The 18,357-nt window shown below is 42.9% G+C and overlaps 1 protein-coding gene across 1 annotated transcript; it reads right to left on the bottom strand.

Annotated features, from left to right (window-relative positions):
* Window positions 1–429: 429 nt before the first annotated feature.
* Window positions 430–15,062, bottom strand: LOC138767767 (uncharacterized). Its single transcript, XM_069945530.1, has 11 exons — window positions 15,020–15,062; window positions 10,767–10,825; window positions 10,159–10,311; window positions 9,801–9,918; window positions 5,647–5,727; window positions 4,978–5,055; window positions 4,382–4,438; window positions 3,808–3,867; window positions 3,632–3,696; window positions 3,032–3,116; window positions 430–939 (listed from the first exon to the last, which is right to left on the bottom strand). The coding sequence occupies exons 2-11, from the start codon at window positions 10,823–10,825 to the stop codon at window positions 868–870; spliced, it is 828 nt and encodes a 275-aa protein (XP_069801631.1). The 5' UTR covers window positions 15,020–15,062; the 3' UTR covers window positions 430–867.
* Between the last annotated feature and the right edge of the window lie 3,295 nt (window positions 15,063–18,357).

Below are 18,357 nucleotides of genomic sequence, written 5' to 3'. Positions count from 1 at the left end.
ATCAAATCTGTACCAACAAATCTGCTGCGTATTTGTTGCGTATCTGCTGCATATACGGCGTGTGGGTTTATACCCTTAAAGTGAATCTGTCATTGAAAAAAAAAAATTCTAAAATAATTTGACATGTACCTGCTAAGACACCCACAAGTGGGGAGAAGCATGAGGTAGGATGCTTCCCTTCCCCAGTAAAGGGAAACCAATCAGCACGATTGTGCCTATATGGTTCCCAGCACACAGTATAGATATGCTGTGCAGCTCGTAGAGCATGCAGCAGCTGATAAGTACTGGAGCACTTGTGATTTTTTTTTTTTTTAATGGAAGTAATTTACAAATATGTACAACTTTCTGAAACCAGTTAATTAAAATAAAATTGTTCTCTGGATACCTCTTTAATACACTACATCCTACAACTTATATAAAACAATTAAGTTATGTTTGGTATCAATCATTTATTCTTCAGGTCAGTATAATAGATATTTCAAACCTCTTATAGAGGCACCATCCCCGGTCCTCTCAGCTTCAGATAACGTTGCAAAATGTTCTGTATAACCTCAATAGCTTGTACAGAGAAAATGCTGTGTAAGTCCAGTAGTAGGTGGTCAGGGTATAGTGTATGGTAAAGTCGCATAAAAAAGTAGATGAGGATACAGAAGACACCAACACTAAACAAACACCACAGGAACTGTAGCACTATGTTATGCAGCAACCTGGAAAAGACTGGGTGTTAGACCTTGTTCACACTTGCATTTTTATATTAAAATGTAAAATGTTCTAGACTTGGTTCTAGACTGGCCACTGGGGAGAACCAAAAACACATTGATAAAGTTTGGGCTATCGTTCTCCTAAGTTCAGTAAATAAGGCCACCCTTACCTGAGCATGAAATATCCTCTTTTACTCTTGCTCTGCTTCTCCATGTGTTCCTTTTCAAGCTGCTTCTCCTGGGAAACATAAGTTATAAACTGTTAATCAATCTCCGTTCTTGAGATGCAACATGCAATAAACATACCCAAAATATCAAAGATTTACTAATACTAGGGAGGTCTCGTAAAGACATTAGTGGCTAATGGTTGGGTATGCCAATTATGTCAGCTCAACAGGAGTCTGACATGGGTGACCCCGTACTCTGGTAGAACACAGTGGCAAAATATCTCCTGGTCTGGTATTGTCTCTGCTTGGTTGATTTAGGGCAGCTGTGTGGACAGCTATTAGCTTCACTGGTACAATTGTTACCGGTTTCACTTAAGCCACTTAAAGGCCATGTTCCCACTACGTAAGTTCCGTAGTAATCATGGCCGTTGTAACAACGTCCGTGATTCCTACGAAACTTACGTAGTGCTGCCTTCTAAGGAATCCCGATACACATGGTATGCACTCCGGCCGGGATCCTTAGTGGCGCTGCAAGAAACTGTTATGTCAGTTTTTTTGCGTCTGCTATTAAATGAATAGCGGTCGCAGAAAACCCTGTCAGTTCAGCCGATGGAGCATGCGGCTCCATTGTGAGCAGCTGGAAATTCGGATGTGGGCGCGCACGGATGCGTCCGCATCTGAATTCAGCGGCAGTAAAGAGCATCCGGCCTGGATTATCTTTTCTGACACTGGCTGTTCCATGACTCGGCCGGGTCACAGAAGGGCCGGTGTCATACAAAGTGTGAACAAAGCCTTAAAATGTACCAACACATGTCAGAAGTTGTGATTGGTGGGCATTTGGCATTTTAAAGAGACCTCAAGGATCACAACAATGAAGAGACAAAAACACCTTTGTCCCTTTTTTTTTCTCAAATGGTCAGTGCATAGAGTATGAACACTATGGGAGAGATTATCAAACATGGAGTAAAGTGAAACTGGCTCAGTTGCCCCTAGCAACCAATCAGATTCCACCTTTCATTCCTAACAGACTCTTTGGAAAATGAAACGTGGAATCTGATTGGTTGCTAGGGGCAACTGAGCCAGTTTCACTTTACACCATGTTTAATAAATCAAGTGGCCCTATGAGAGTATCATGGAGGTGCTTAGAGAATTTCATAGTGTCTGTAGCTTTTAAGGAAAACCACGTAGAAATGAAGGCACACAGCCCTAAGCTGAGACCCTTCATTTCAACACCCTTTGGAGATCCTAACAGCCACCATTCCACCAATCACAGTCTTTGGTAAGTTAGAGGTTTAGTTAGAGGGGTTATCCAGCACTACAAAAAAGATGGCCACTTTCCTCCAGAGACAGCACGTCTCTTGTCTCCAGTTTGGGTGCAGGTTCTGCAACTCAGTCCCATTGAAGTGAATGGAGCTTAATTGCAAACCGCACCTGAACTGGACACAAGAGTGGCGCTGTCTCTGGAAGAAAATGGCCGTGTTTTTGGATAAGCCCTTTAAAGTGTAAGGAGGATGTCAGCTTAGATACCTGTTAGAATGGTTCTTTGACAGCAAGCAGATCAGAAAATATCTGGCAGCTGAAACCTCCAGCAAGCAGCCATAATCTCTGGAGAAACCTGGCAGAAAGTGTTTACTTTCTCTGCAGCGCCACCCCAGGTTAAATCAAACATTACACAATGTCCTCTAAAAGAAAGGAACTGTCTATGTAATGCAGAATAGGACAAGTCCTCCAGAAAGCGAGACACTCTTTAAGTTCTCCTCTCTCCATTCATCAATAAATGAGGATCCTCAGCATGGGGTCCTTCTCAGGATTCATCATGGGGTCCTTCTCAGAATTCCTTAAAGGGGTAATCCAGAGCTACAAAAACATGGCCACTTTCTTCCAGAGACCCACTCTTGTCTCCAACTTGGGCAGGGTTTTGCTGCTCAGTTCCATTGAAGTGAATGGAGCTTAATTGCAAACCGCACCTGAACTGGAGACAAGAGTCGTGTTGTCTCTGAAAGAAAGTGGCCGTGTTTTTGTAGCACTGGATAACTCTTTCAACTCTTTCAGGTGACTTACTTGATGGTTATAATGACATCCCAGTTTTGTTCATGCTGCTGAATCATAAAATAGTTACCAATATGGCTCAATCCTATCAAAACTACCAGGATTCCCACTAACCAGCTTGTTCTGTATTATCTCGTACATTATTGTACCACTGGCTTCTGCCGTGTTTAAAAGATCATTCTCCAGGGACGCCTTCCTCCTGAAAAAAAGAGCCCTCTGTTATACAACCCACGTGGTTTCTCCGCAATAATCACTATTAATAGCACACCATCTATAAAGAACATTCTATATCTCCCATCCCTTATTGTTTGTCTGGAGCCTAAGAATGCCTTCCCACCATTTATAGATGATCTGCATTTCTTAAAGGGGTTGTCCAGCGAAAATCTTTTTCTTTCAAATCAACTATTGTCAAAAAAGTAATATAGATTTATAATTTACTACTATTACAAAAATCTCAGATCTTCCCATACTTATCAGCTGCTGTATGTCCTGCAGGAATTGTTGTTTTATTTCCAGTCTGCTCTGCTGACATCTCTAGCCGATTTTCGCTGGACAACGCCTTTAAATAAATCTGGTGTAGGGGATCTTTTCCTTACAGCCGACAAATGAATTATAAGAATGTTTGACAAATTAAAAAATGAGAAGAGTAACTGTCCCCAATTTCCGGAGTCTTTATCAAGCATTAGTATAAGAACTGATAGATTAGTTACTGACATTGCAATTTCCTGTTGAGATTCTTCAAGCTGGGATGTTAATTCTTTAATTTTGTTGTTTAGAACCTGAAAAAAAATTATATAGTTACATAAGAAATTAAAAGAAATTATATAAAAAGTGATATGAGGACCTGGGTTGTGGCATTTTATATGCTGTAGGTGGGGGCTACACCTTACCTCTTTAATGGATAAGTACTGGTTGATTGTCACAGTCATCTCTTCTATGACCGACTCTGTCTAGAATAGATCATGATAAATATATTAGATTGCTCCTACCAACCTGATGCGATGACTATGGGTACTATTACATGGAACAATTATTGCTCCGTGTAATAAAGACAACGATCAGCCGATGATGGTTGTAATTGGCTGATCGTTGATATAGGTTAAAACCTATAATTGTCGGGCGCCGACCGTGCTCCGCTATGTGTAATGGCGGTGCGCGGCCGGCGACTGACGATCTACATTACCTCTCCCTGGGTCCCGCGCGCTCTAGCTTCAGAGTGGCCTGTCAGCGTGGATAGGTAAAGTATATAGTCAGTTGCCGGCCGTGCACCGCTATCACACGTAGCAGTGCGCGGTGGGCGCACGACAAATATAGGTTCTAACCTATATCAACGAAACCTTGTTTCTGTGCCCAAATTTCAACTTTGCACACACAAAAATTATGTTTTTTTGGGAAAAAAAAAACAAACCAGTATGTGGCCATACTGTGAAGGCCAAAAGACACAACACCCTGCTGCTCACCCACCTCTTCAAATTGTTTGTCCTTTTCCCTCAGCTCCAGACTCTTTGCATCCAGATTTCTCTGTGGAACAGAGAGAGAATATATGTATAGCTGATAAATGTGTGAAATTATATATAGCAACATACAATTACCTCAATCTACAGACAGAAAGGGGACTTTTTATGGTGCAAATACAATCCACCAGACATTTTTTATTTTGATCCATTATACGGATCACTATCATCAGTAGTGTATGTATTATACAGAGTTTTCACACTGAAAAAACAGTCCAGAAGACAAACACTGCCTCAGTGTCAAACAGTGTGTCTATGGTCAGGATCGCCAGGGTCAGTTTTCTGCGGCCACTATTCATTGAATAGTGGCCGCAGAGAACCTGTCAGTTCGGGCCTGCATCCAAATTCATTAGTAGTGAAGATCATCCGGACGTACTGCAGTACCGACCAGGATGATCATCAGTAACACCGGCCGTTCTGTGATCCGGCTGGGTCACAGAACAGCCGGTGTTTTTGTACATGTGAACAGGGCCTTATAGAGTAAGACCAAGATATTACATGTAAAATCTCTTAAGTTCTGACAAGCTCTTCCTCCACAGTCCGCACCTCTAGTTCCATGATATGGTCGTTCAGTCTGGTGACATCATCACGTAATAAACGGTTCTCCTCTTCAGACATACTGATCTAGAATTATATACAGACGCAGGCATGATTAGAACAGTTTCTTGGAGCTCTTTTATGCAATCTTACTTTTAATAAATTTAAAGTGCATCCTTTATACCATTATATCATTTTTAGGTTTCTTAAAGGATTGCTGTTATGTGTGATAACTTTTGACACTTCATGAGACATGCCAAAACCTAATCATCGTAGTAGGTTTCAGTAGCATGTGTCTCTCCCAAATCTGACTCTTTCACTTTATCATAGCCTATGAAGTGAAAGGGTCGGATACTTGTCTGGCCAAGGAGTGGAGTGCTCTGTAGCTCAGATCCACTGAAGTGAATGTAGCTTAATTGTAATACCACACACAACCTGAGGACAGGGATGGAGCTGTTTTTGCAGGAAAGTAGCTTTTTTCTTATCCTGCATAACCCCTTTAAGGAATGTATCTGTGCAAAAGTTTGTATATTTTTAGATAAAGTAAAAGCACATGGACATTCTCTATACGGGAGGAATCTTTTAAACAAACAAAAGAAGGAATAAAAAGAGTATACAGTAATACATAAGCAAAAGGCTTCACCTAGCAAAAGCGGAAGAATGATGGAGTATTCTTACCTGGTATAGGAGCTCATCTTCTTTCTGTTCCATCTGAAGACATCTTTTCTCCGGGCCGGAGATATTGCAGTAAGTATGAGACTGTCATATACAATTATAACATAGACAAATATAAGAAATACACTAAACATGACATTACCATAATAGAAACTTCATGTGTCTCTTAGATAGTCTCCACGGTCTAAACCTCCTGACTATCTCCTAGTGCAAGTTGTCAAGGGACAGAAGGATCGGGCATGTTGGGTTTCATTATGTCCCATCCTATTGTTCTCTTCTGTCAGTAGCCTATCTCCCCTATCTACATTTAGAAAACATGCAGAGAAATATGAATGAGTGTAATAGGAGAAATCTGAAGAGTGTTTCACTAATAGCTTCCTATGTACAGTATATGGCCATGGTATGCCTCTCCCCAAACTGGCCATTTTAGGCATCCAAAAACAAAGAAACCTCATACAACGTAATTATTTTCATGATCGCGCCTGAAAAGGCATCTTAGTTCTCCCTGCACTTTCCTTGTTGTGGTCTTTTCACTAATTGTGTCTGCTGTGTTGTGATTGACAATTCCCTATTTGTTCCCCAATCATTCAGTGTATTTCCACATCATTCCTTCTTTTCCTGAGGTCAGATGGAGTAAACGATCGCTGTAATGATAGTAACCAACGACTATAGTTCTGTGTAATATGCTTCGTCTAATAGGACCCTTACTTTTGTTTCCATCAGAAAATATTAGATGGAAATATTAAAGAAGTTGTACAGGATTTTATGAAATTTATAGGAGCATCCCAGCAGGGCCGGATTAAGGTTGGTGGAGGCCCTGGGCAACAATTTTGTTGCCCCCCCCCTACTTTCTTCCCCCACAAATAAACCATACAGCAATCTATATAGGTGGCTGATTACTGTAGGGGATTTAGCACATACCCCTCCTCACTCCTGGCTGTATGGCTCAGCATTCTCCTCTGTTCTGCATATAATGGTCCCTAGAGGCTGCAGTCCAGAGGAAGATGCCAGGCCCTAGAAACAGGATGGGGAAGGGGTGAGCATTGCGGTGGGTTCCCACTTAATTAAGAACACAGCACTTAAGTACTTTCTGTGCTCTCTTGCCCACTGTGTTAGCCACCACAGCAGCATATGCAGTTGTGAATCGCAGGCAGAACCTGGACTTGCAAGTCTAGGTCCCATCTTCAGTTCCCAACCATATAAACTACCTGAAGCAGTAAAGAGCACCCAGAAAGTACTTAAAGGTTGTGTAGAATCTATAGCACACAGGCTATATATATTATACACTGCACACAGGCTATATACCATACACTGCACACAGGCTGTATATCATACACTGCACACAGGCTACATATCATACACTGCACACAGGCTATATACCATACACTGCACACAGGCTGTATATTATACACTGCACACAGGCTATATATAATAGGCTGCACATAGGCTATATACCATCAGTGGCGGTCCTTTGCACCAAGCACCCCAAGCGATCGCTTGGGGCCCCCACGCCCCGCTTTTGTGCTCAAGACCGCTGGACAGTGCCCCACTCGCTGCTGCCATCTGAACTGTAACTATGAGCACTCATAATGAGCGCTCATAGTTACATGCAGCAGCACTGACAGGGCGGGAGACATTGGCTCCCTTCATGTCAGTCACTCTTGTGGCCGCAGGAAGGGTGTTCCCTGCGGTCACAAGTGGCAGCTTTGTCCTTGTGGTGTCGGCGCTCCAGTGACATCACTGGAGCATCAGCGCCAGGACAAGTGGAGTGCGGCCTTTTGTGATCGCAGGGAAAACCCTTCCTGCAGCCATAAGAGTGAAGAGAAGAGGAGACACCCGGACCCAGGTGAGTATAAGTGTTTGTTTAATTGTGTTATATACTATATGGGAGGGGGAGCACACAGGGGTCTGTTTAACTGGGGGAGCGCACAGGGGGGCTTTATAACAGGGGGAGCACACAGGGGGGCTATAGACTACTGGGGCTTCACAGAGGGGTCTTTATACTACTGGGGGCAGCACACAGGGGGTCTATATACTACTTGGGGCAGCAGAATTGGGTCTATATACAACTTGGAGAGCACACAGGAGGTCTATATCCAAGTGGGGGAGCACACAGGGGGGCTATATACTACAGGGGGAGCACGCAGGGGTCTATATACTACTGGTGGGGCACACAGGGGGTCTATATACTACTGGGGGAACATACAGGGGGTCTATATACTACTTGTGAGGCACACAAGTGGTCTATATATAACTGGGGGAGCACACAGGGGTCTGTATACTACTGGGGCAGCACACAAGGGGTCTATATAATACTGATGGGGCACACAGGGGGTCTATATACTACTGGGGGAACCACACAGGGGGTTTTTATACTACTGGAGGAGCACACAGGGGTCTATATCCAAGTGGAGGAGCACACAGGAGGTCTATATCCAAGTGGGGAACACACAAGAGGGATAAATACCCCTGAGGGAGCACACAGGGGGCCTATATACTAGTGGGGGAGCACACAGGGGGTATATACAATTGGGGCAGCACACAGGAGGTCTATATACTTCTGAGGGAGCACACGGGGGGGCTATGTATAACTGGGGGAACACACAGGGGTCTATATGCTACTGGGGGAAGCAAACAAGGGGTATATACTACTGGGGGCAGGACACAAGGGGTATATACTATTGGGGGCAGCACACAAGGAGTATATATTACTGGCGGTAGCGCACAAGGGGTATATACTACTGGGGGCAACACACAGCAGTCTATTGTTTTGGAACGCGTGTCGAGGGGGGGGGGCCCAGACATAACTTCGCTTGGGGCCCCAGAAATGCCAAGACCGCCCCTGTATACCATACACTGCACACAGGCTATATATCATACACTGCACACAGGCTAAATACCATACACTGCTTACAGGCTTAAAGGGGTAGTCCACCCAAAAAATTTTTCTTTCAAATCAACTGGTGCCATAAAGTGCCAGAGATTTGTAATTCACTTCTATTAAAAAATCTTAAGTCTTCCAGTACTTATTAGCTGCTGTATGTCCAGCAGGAAGTAGTGTTTTCTTTCCTGTCTGACCCAGTGCTCTCTGTTGCCTCCTCTGTCCATGTCAGGAACTGTCCAAAGCAGGAGCAAATCCCCATAGAAAACCCCTCCTGCTCTCCAGACTGGAAATAATACAACTTCCTGTTGGGCATACAGCAGCTGATAAGTACTGGAAGGCTTGAGATTTTTTAATAGAAGTAAATTACAAATCTCTGTCACTTCATGGCAGCAGTTGATTTGAAAGAAAAAATTTTTGGGTGGACTACCCCTTTAATACCATACACTGCACACAGGCTATATATCATACTCTTCACAGAGGCTATATATCATACACTGCACACAGGCTACATGTGATATGCTGCACACAAGCCCTATACATGCCCCTATAGTATATATCCCTGCTCTGATGTGCCAATACAAAACAAAGCCTCATACTCACCTGATCTGGGCAGATGACAGGTCTTCTCTCCTCTGGCTCTTCTCTTTTTCTTCAGCCTGAAAGCCACTGTGACAGATCCTCCAGCATGCTTCAAGATGTCGCATCCCTGGTGGAGAGATCAGGTTTCCTTGCTGAGGTCCCACGCTGTCCTCTCCTCAGTGAGGGGGAGGGGCGAGGGGGGAGTGAGGACCTCGGCAGGAGACATCTACCCGGAAGCTTGACAGGAAGAATCCATTCAAAGACCCACCAGGGGGAGTCTGAGCCTGTCAGGAGGGAGATTCTTACACAGGATTAACCCTACACCTACCTCCCTTCCTGGACAGCATGCAATGTGGCCAGTGCTGTGTCCAGGTAGGGTTTCACATGCTTTTTGCGCATGGGACTGGCTCCCAGACACCACTTCCAGGTTTGGGCTGGTGGAGGCCCCCTAGTGGTGGAGGCCCCTGGGCACATGCCCCTGGTGCCCTCCCTTTAATCCGGCCCTGCATCCCAGTATCACAAAAGTCTCATCACTTCTACTGCAACTTCTATGGTTGAGATCGGTGGAGACCTCGATGTTTCGATCTCCATCGATCAGATTGTTGGAGTAGGAGATGACTTCTATAGTGGAAACATATATAGTGGTGTGGTCTGCTTATCTCTATATACTTATACTAGTAGCTGTTAATCATACCCATTCCTTCTTCCCTTGCTGTGTCATATGCTTAGCATTCTGGCAGTGCTCCAGGCTCAGTTTCAGCTTGTCTGCCTCTTCCATTAGGTCCAGGAACTTGGTTTTCTGTTCTTGCAGGCTACACAGAGACATGCTAGATCAGAATACTTGTACCTTCCATATATCCCTGGATGAGGTGGCACCATAAGGGGTTCTAGGCTTCAGTTTACAGCTACCGTACAATAAGGATATGATAGGCATCAGTTTTTAATGGCAGATTATACTGAAATGAATGGAAGGTTCCTGGAGACCCTGCAAAGTCTAAGTGAAGGTTCCCCTGTTATGGAGCACTGCCTTAGAGGTCTCACAACTTTCTTACCCCTTCTTCTCTATATTCAGTGATGCCAATTCCTGGGTTAGTTCTTGCACTTCTATGTCTGATTTCTCCAGGGCCTCTTGCAGATCACTGTTCAATGACTTTAGCATCTTCCACTTTTCCTCCATTTCCTGGACTTTTCTATTTGGTATTTCCCTGTGTCAGTGTGGGAATGAATGTGTAAAGCAAAAAGGTGACTGTTTTTTCCCCCTTAGTATGGTTTGGGCATGACACTGGCTGGCACTACTTATGGGCTCACTTTTAATTGTGCATCCTGGTAATTTGATTGTGGCACCCTTATTCTGTTATGAGGGACATAACAATAGATGTAGTAGACATGGTTTATCCTATGGGGCTGGGGGTCCCATATACCTGTAATGGTAGGGACATCATTTTTTTCTTACAGTGGAAATCCAGTTAAAGGTTTTAAACTATCTAACTCATATACAGTACATGGGTTTTCCTATATCAGATTTATGATTTTCCATATATGACTATAGGTAGGGGCCACTGTTGAGTTTTCTTCTATTCTGTAAGTAAGACAACCATTTTTATTTATTTTTTATACATTTGCCATCTAAGCTACAGTGTACATGTGAAGGAAGACTTACACGGCTGTACCACTTGAATTTACATCTCGACAGGGGTCGGCTGAAGTCATGTTGTCCATCTGAGATGGCAGAAAATTGTGATTTTATAGGTTATCAAAATATAAAACTCTGATTGAGCCTTACTGATAAAGGGAGCAATAAGAAGGAAAGTAGTGAGGGTTTATTCTGCCTTCTGGTGTTTTTGGGTAAATTCACATGGGCGGATCCGCCAGGAGTCTCACGCACGAAATCCGCAGCTAATCCGCAATACACGTATTAATAATAATAGGAATAATACGTGTATTGCGGATTAGCTGTGGATTTCTTGCGTGAGACTCCCGGTGGATCTGCCCGTGTGAATTTACCCTAAGGCTGGGTTCATACTACGTATATTTCAGTCAGTATTGTGGTCCTCATATTGCTACCAAAACCAGGAGTGGATTAAAAACACAGAAAGGCTCTGTTCACACAATGTTGAAATTGAGTGAATGGCCGCCATTTAATGGCAAATATTTGCTGTTATTTTAAAACAATGGCTGTTATATTGAAATAATGGCCGTTATTTACTGTTATATGGCGGCCATCCACTCAATTTCAACATTGTGTGAACAGATCCTTTCTGTGTTTTTAATCCACTCCTGGTTTTGGTTGCAATATGAGGACCACAATACTGACTGAAATATACGTAGTGTGAACCCAGCCCAACCTTCCTCCATCCTTGTTATGGTGATTGATCAAAAGCCACAGGGAATGTATCATGAGAAAACAATTTTAGTTTTTATGTGTTATGTTACTAATGTTTTTCCATAGTACTATGGGGGAGATTTACTAAATATGGTGTAAAGTGAAACTGGCTCAGTTGCCCCTAGCAACCAATCAGATTCCACCTTTCATTCCTCACAGACTTTTTGGAAAATGAAAGGTGGAATCTGATTGGTTGCTAGGGGCAACTGGGCCAGTTTCACTTTACACCATGTTTGATAAATCTCCCCCTATGTGTATTAAAAAGTAATCATGAAATTATTGTTTTTTGTAACTGCCCATACATTTACCCACAGTAGTTTATACGCTCCTATCCTATCACGGATGTCTTCCCAACTACTTCTTCCATTATGCTCAAATAAGCAATTTAAAGGATTTGTCCCAAGATTAAAGTGATCATCTATCCATAGAAAAAAGTAGCTGAAGGCTGAGGATCCAGCTGCCAGGACTCCATTGATTAGCAGCATCCCTAATGAAGCTTATTAGTGATGAGCGAATACTGTTCGATCGAATAGATATTCGATCATATAGTAAGATATTCGATCTATCGAATATTATCGAATAGTTCGCCCAATATTCGATAAATATTCAATAAGCTTTCAAATCCCGCAGCCTCTGGTTTTTACCTCCAAGTGGTCGAATAGATATTTTTCAATAATCGAATACTTGTTCCCATAGACTATAATAGGATTGAATATTCGATCGAATATTCGGGAGATATTCGTACGAATATCGAATATTCGAATATTTCACTATTTGCTCATCACTAAAGCTTATACTTTGCTTCTGTTTCATTCACTCTCTATGGGACTTCCAACTATAACCCAGTGCATACTCCATTTATTTAGGGGGCAAGAGACCTATGTTCTAGAGCAGTGCTTCTCAGTTCCAGTCCTTAGGCCTCACCAACAGGTCGCGTTTGGAGGATTTCCTTAGTATGTCACAGGTGATATAATTATACTCAGTTTATCAGGTATTATCACAGTTGTTTTCTGTATGAGATATCCTCATAACACAACCTGTTGGTGAGGCCTAAGGACTGGAGTTAAGAAGCGTTGTTCTAGCGGTTAGAATCTACCAATCACCTAGTTCTCCCTAATCCAATAATTCTGAATTCCTTTAGCCTCTTGGAGAACTCCTTGTTGATTTTGTTCTTATATCAATATATTGATATATTGGAAAAATGTAAGCTCTCTTTGGTCTCTAACATTCATATGTTTTCAAAAGCTATATAGTAAATTGATAAACTTATTAGCTGTTAATAGCCTTTTAGCGTTAACCGTTTATAGCCTGGTCCCCCTACACTGATATAGTGAGTCACTGCCATCTAGTGTTAAGGGGAAGTATTTATTTTTAGGGGGCGGACTTTGGAGTGTTACCCATGTCATTTAGCCACCACGCTATAATTTATAATTATACCACTAGAGTATCTACATATTCACTATCTGGATGTCACATACAGTATGGAATTATCTGTTATCTTAGAATCTTATAGCCATATTCTATATGCATGAAGCTGATATAGCCGTTTGTAATCTTTAGCAATGAAAACGTACCAGATTTCTGTATATATATATATATATATATATATATATATATTTATATATATAAAACATATGGGGGATGTTTCCGCTGCAAACTAGAGGAAATTATGCAGCAAAATGCTTATATATAACGATCCATAGTGAATATTTGCAGAATTGTCAAACTGCAGGTGTATACATGTGCACCATACAGTAGGTCAGTTTATATGTAAGAAATCTCTGCCTTAATACATATGATTTGTTAAAGAATCTCTACCATAAGCATCTTAAGCTTCCCCAAGAATAATGTCTACTCCTACACTAACATACATTAGAACAGGCATCAGGACGGGCTCAGTATCACTAATGCTGCATGCAGGTATAGAATTGTGCCAGGGCTTGTGCAGTCCTGCAGTACCCTAAACAACCAGTGATGGCAGCAGAGGGTCCACATCATCTGCTACAGATACCACTCAAGGGGAAGATTTATCAAACATGGTGTAAAGTGTAACTGGCTCAGTTGCCCCTAGCAACCAATCAGACTCCACCTTTCATTCCTCACAGACTCTTTGGAAAATTAAAGGTGGAATCTGATTGGTTGCTAGGGGCAACTGAGCCAGTTTCATTTACAGCATGTTTGATAAATCTTCCCCTAAGGCCCCGTTCCCACTGAGCAAAGGTAGCGGAATTCCGCGACAGAATTGTCCGCCGCGGAATGCCGTTAGCCTCCCGCTCATAATGGGAGTCTATGGGAGGCGCGCGCTCCTGCCCTGTCCGCGCTGAAGAATGAACATGTTCCGTCGTGGATTTCCGTCGTGGAATTCCGCTACCTTTGCTCAGTGGGAACGGGGCCTAAGGGTACAAACACACATGACAGACCCCTGCCCTGTAATGTCTATGTCTATGGGCAGACATACTCACATCAGGATTGACATCCTGCTGCAAGTATGTCGGATACTGCCCTGTTAACCAGCAGTGGATTATAATAGGGGCGTTTCGGGCGGCAGCCCGGGGCCCTGAGCTCCTGGGGGGCCCATGAACACCCAAAAAGACTTATACTTTCAGTGGTGTACTGTCTTCTGGCTACACTTCTGCCATGATTTGCAAAAAATCACAGTTTTTTTATGGCAATTTTGCACAAATCAGGACATCATGACATTATCTGTCCTGTACTATGAACGCCAGGCTAGTGTTGCCATAGTTACAGTGGGGTGGGGGGGCCTAGGCTTGGTGAACAGCCCGGGGCCTGTGGTAAAGTTAATCCGCCCCTGCTGTTAACCCCCCCCCCCCCCCCAGCCGGAGCATATACATTACCTGCTCCGCGATCCAGCTTGCTTCGGGGATTCCCAGCTAGATGTCCCGCACACAGGGCAGGGATCCGCAGCGGATCTCGCTGTGAAATCGCAGTGAGAAATCCGCTGCAGATCCATCATGTGTGTTTGTACCCTAAGGCTGGGTTCACACTGTGTTTTTCCAATTTGTTTAACATATACGTTTTATGGAAAAACTGATGCAATTGTGTGCCATCTGTTTGGATCCCTTTTTTCATTGACTTCCATTATAAAAAAAAAAAAGATTGAAACATACACAAAAATAGTGTTGACAATTAAAAACATACGTTGAACAGATAGGAAAAACGCAGTGTGAACCCAGCCTTACACTTTCTTTAATGAAGTTATGTGACTTCATAAAAAAAAAAATAATAATCACTTTCATTTATTAGACTGAACACATTCAAGCCAAATCCTCAGTATATATATATATATATATATATATATAAAATCTCCTTGCAATGCAAACCACAGGACAGTACTAGATTCATTGAAATGGGAACCAGCAGTGCTGACAGACCCCCATGGCTTATAATGGGTTCCTTCAGGTTCAATGTTGGAACTATTATTTTAAACCCTTCTCATCAAATATATATCTAAGCTATACATTTTCTAGAAACAATTTTATACGTGCCCACCACTAGACAGACCATCTCACCTCATCCAGTGTCCTGCTGCCTGCAATGTCCAGTGGTGACAGTTGGGAGTGGCACCCGACCACTATCCATACAATACTAAAGGGCAACTCCACCTATACTGCACAATACAAAGGTAAATGGTATTTATATTCAATCCATCACGTCTTCCTTCTAAGCATATATTAACCAACATCATGGGCACACAACATCTCTCTCTGCTTTTGGACCACAGTTTCCACCTCCTGTATAAATGGATTAAAACAGCACGCATCTTATCAGACACACAGCCACTTTATAATCCTAAATGCCATTATTCTGAAAGGGGATTAGAAAAAGCACAGCCACATTATTGCAAAAACAGCGCCACCCCTGTCTTCAGGTTGTGTGCGGTATTGCAGTTTATTTCTATTTACTTCAATGGAACGGAGCTGAAAACCTACACCAAAACTGGAGACACAGTTTCTTTAAGAAAGAAGCCCTGTTTTTCTTAAAGGGGTAGTCTGGCGAAAATCTTTTTTATTCAAATCAACTGGTTTCAGAAAGTTTTATAGATTTGTAGTTTACTTCTGTTTAAAATTATAAAGCCTCCCAGTACTTTTCAGCTGCTGTATGGCCTGCAGGGAGTGGTGTATTCTTTCCAGTCTGACACAGTGTTCTCTGCTGCCACCTCTGTCCGTGTCAGGAACTGTCCAGGGCAGTAGCAAATCCCCCATAGAAAAACCTCTCCTGCTCTGGACAGTTCTTGACATGAACAGAGGTGGCAGCAGAGAGCACTGTGTCAGACTGGAAAAAATACACCACCTCCTGCAGGACTTACAGCAGCTGATAAGTATGGGAAGACTTGAGATTTTTAAATAGAAGTAAATTACAGATCTATATAACTATCTAAAACCAGTTTATTTGAAAGAAAAAGATTTCACAGATTTCAAAAGATTTTACAGCTTGCAGCTTGGCTCAATGCAAGTGAATTGGGTTGAGCTGCCGGATCAAGCCTATAGACAAAAAATGGCGCTGTTACAGGTAAAGAAAGCAAATGCTTTTTATTTTTTTTATTCCTAGAAAAAAATCATATAGCACAACCTGGTGACCTGTTACGTGAACATCCTCTATCACTCAGATATTCCCTTCCCGGGAGATGGTGTCAATCATATCCAGCTATAAATATATAATAGCGTCATATAGGCACGGGTTCACACTGCTGCCAGTCTCCATTCCTTTGGGTTTTAATTGCTTTAGGTGGTTATAGTGTATTCTGCAGGACTTTTCATGACATCAAAAGGGACCTTATCCTGAGGTTTTCCTTATCCCGGTCTTACTGGATATCATGTCAGCAGCTCCAGAATACTAACTGAGCGCTCTGCGCCTTTAAACCCTCAGAGAAGACTATCAATAACTATACGGTCACCGGACTGTCACAATGATTTCTGGTTAAACTTGATGAGCAATGGTTTCTGCGGCAGTAATTCCTCTCTGTGTTTTCACTGAGCAGAATAGATTGAGCTCTCCTTTACATTGGATTTTTATACAAGCCGAGACCCACGACTGCATCCTGGGAATGAATATATATATATACTGAGAATAGTGGCGAAGGACACTATCAACACTCTATAAGCGTGTAAAGGTCAGAGACATGTTCATTACTCGAGTTTATCCAGTATTCCCAGAGATAAGGATGACACAGCTATGTATGTAAGCATGGAAGCACATTGCTGCCTCCCACCCCAGTGCATAGAATATGTCATACATTGCTGATAGACATGGGATGCACACCGATCTCTAGAACAGGGGCCCCGCTGGACTTTATGGCCTGGTTGTCGAGAACACAGGTGGATAGGATCACAAGAAATCATGTCTGGTTGTTTTCTATAATTCTCATCGCAGTAGAGATGAGCGAGTACTAAAATGCTCGGGTGCTCCATAATCGAGATGAATATTTCCCGATACTCAGGTGCTCGTTTCGAGTAACAATCCCCATTGAAGTCAATGGGAAACTTCAGCATTTTTGCAGGGGACCAAAGCTCTGCACAGAGAAGGTTGCCTGAAAACTAGAAAATGCCAGAAAATGATGGAAAAAATACGGAAATGAAACAGTGAGGATAGGTAGAGCTGAACTACAGATCCCAGCCAGCCAAGAGAATGCCAGCCACAGGAAAAATTGACTACTGACAGCAGTTTTGGGGCTAGACGTATAGAATATATGTGTAACTGGTGCTGTTTTTTTTTTTTGTTTGTTTGTTTTTTAAGGTCCCCGTTGTACAGGACACTGCACAGTGAGGATAGGTATAGCTGAACTACAGATCCCAGTCAGCCAAGAGAATGTCAGCAACAGGACAAATTGACTACTGACAGCTACACAACAGGTCCAAGCCAGCAGCCAAGAGTAGCAAAAAAAATTGTTTTAAAAATTTTGAGCCCTTAGAAGGACTGTTGGGTTCTTAGTGTTGGATTCCTGCCTAACCGCACGCTAATTCCCTGCCTAACACTCCCCCTGACAGACAGCAGCTCTCTCCCTATGCTTATCCAGCCTGCGTCTGAGGCGAGCATCGTGGGACCTGATTCTTATATGCCCAGGTCATCTGATCTGACCAGCCAATCGCTGCTATCGACATGTAGGTTTCCTACCTAATGCTACGAGCTCCCAAAGACTCCTGCATGATGATTGGCTGAAAAAAATCTGCCAAACATGCAGGAAGAGAAAGATGCCACTGTATCGAGTATCGCGAGATTCTCGTCTGAGTAACAAGCACCATTGAGTACCCTAATACGAGTACCAAGCTCGGACGAGCATGCTCACTCATCTTTACATAGCAGTAAATAGGACTTGCAGAACAGTATAGCACTTTTAGTCTTTATAAAGATTCCTAAAAAATGGTGTCATGCTGCATTATATTTGACTGGCCACAGTAGTACAAACAGTGGTGTATCTACTGCCATAGCAGCCATAGCGACTACTATGGGGTTTGCCATATCAGGGGGCCCAGAGGCTCACCCCTGCAATACACTGGGTGCCCTGGACCTTCAGGATGCTGCTAATGTCCCTTTAACTGCAAGCACTCCTGAGGAGCACTTGCAGTTAAATGTTAAAGGTTATGACTACAATTGATGGGTTTGTGGTCAGTCAGGAGGGGCCCGATCAAAAGTTTGCTATGGGGCCAAGCCATTTCATAGGACTTGCAGAACAATGTAGCACTTCTTTGGATTAAGTTGTTTCCGTACCACAAGGGAAGTAACCGGACTGTTACTTATTTGCAGCTACCTTGAAAATACCCTGTACTCTGCAAATGCAATATCCATCCCATAAAAAAAAAAGCTTCACACACACCGTATCGCACCAGATTTTCTGCTGCGCATCCGCAGC

The sequence above is a fragment of the Dendropsophus ebraccatus genome, chromosome 11, assembly GCF_027789765.1.
Source record: "Dendropsophus ebraccatus isolate aDenEbr1 chromosome 11, aDenEbr1.pat, whole genome shotgun sequence".
NCBI lineage: Eukaryota > Metazoa > Chordata > Amphibia > Anura > Hylidae > Dendropsophus > Dendropsophus ebraccatus.
The sequence above is the reverse complement of the archived record's forward strand: the minus strand, read 5'-3'. Positions and strand labels throughout refer to the sequence as shown.

What these genes read in the sequence shown, in the direction of transcription:
- LOC138767767 (XM_069945530.1), bottom strand. Translation starts at nt 10,825, where the DNA reads ATGGACAACATGACTTCAGCCGACCCCTGTCGAGATGTAAATTCAAGT. An exon ending in AATTCAAGTGGTACAGCCGT is followed by an intron (nt 10,312 to 10,766) that starts GTAAGTCTTCCT and finishes ACACTGACACAG; the next exon opens with GGAAATACCAAATAGAAAAG. An exon ending in AAGATGAGCTCCTATACCAG is followed by an intron (nt 5,056 to 5,646) that starts GTAAGAATACTC and finishes ATATAATTCTAG; the next exon opens with ATCAGTATGTCTGAAGAGGA.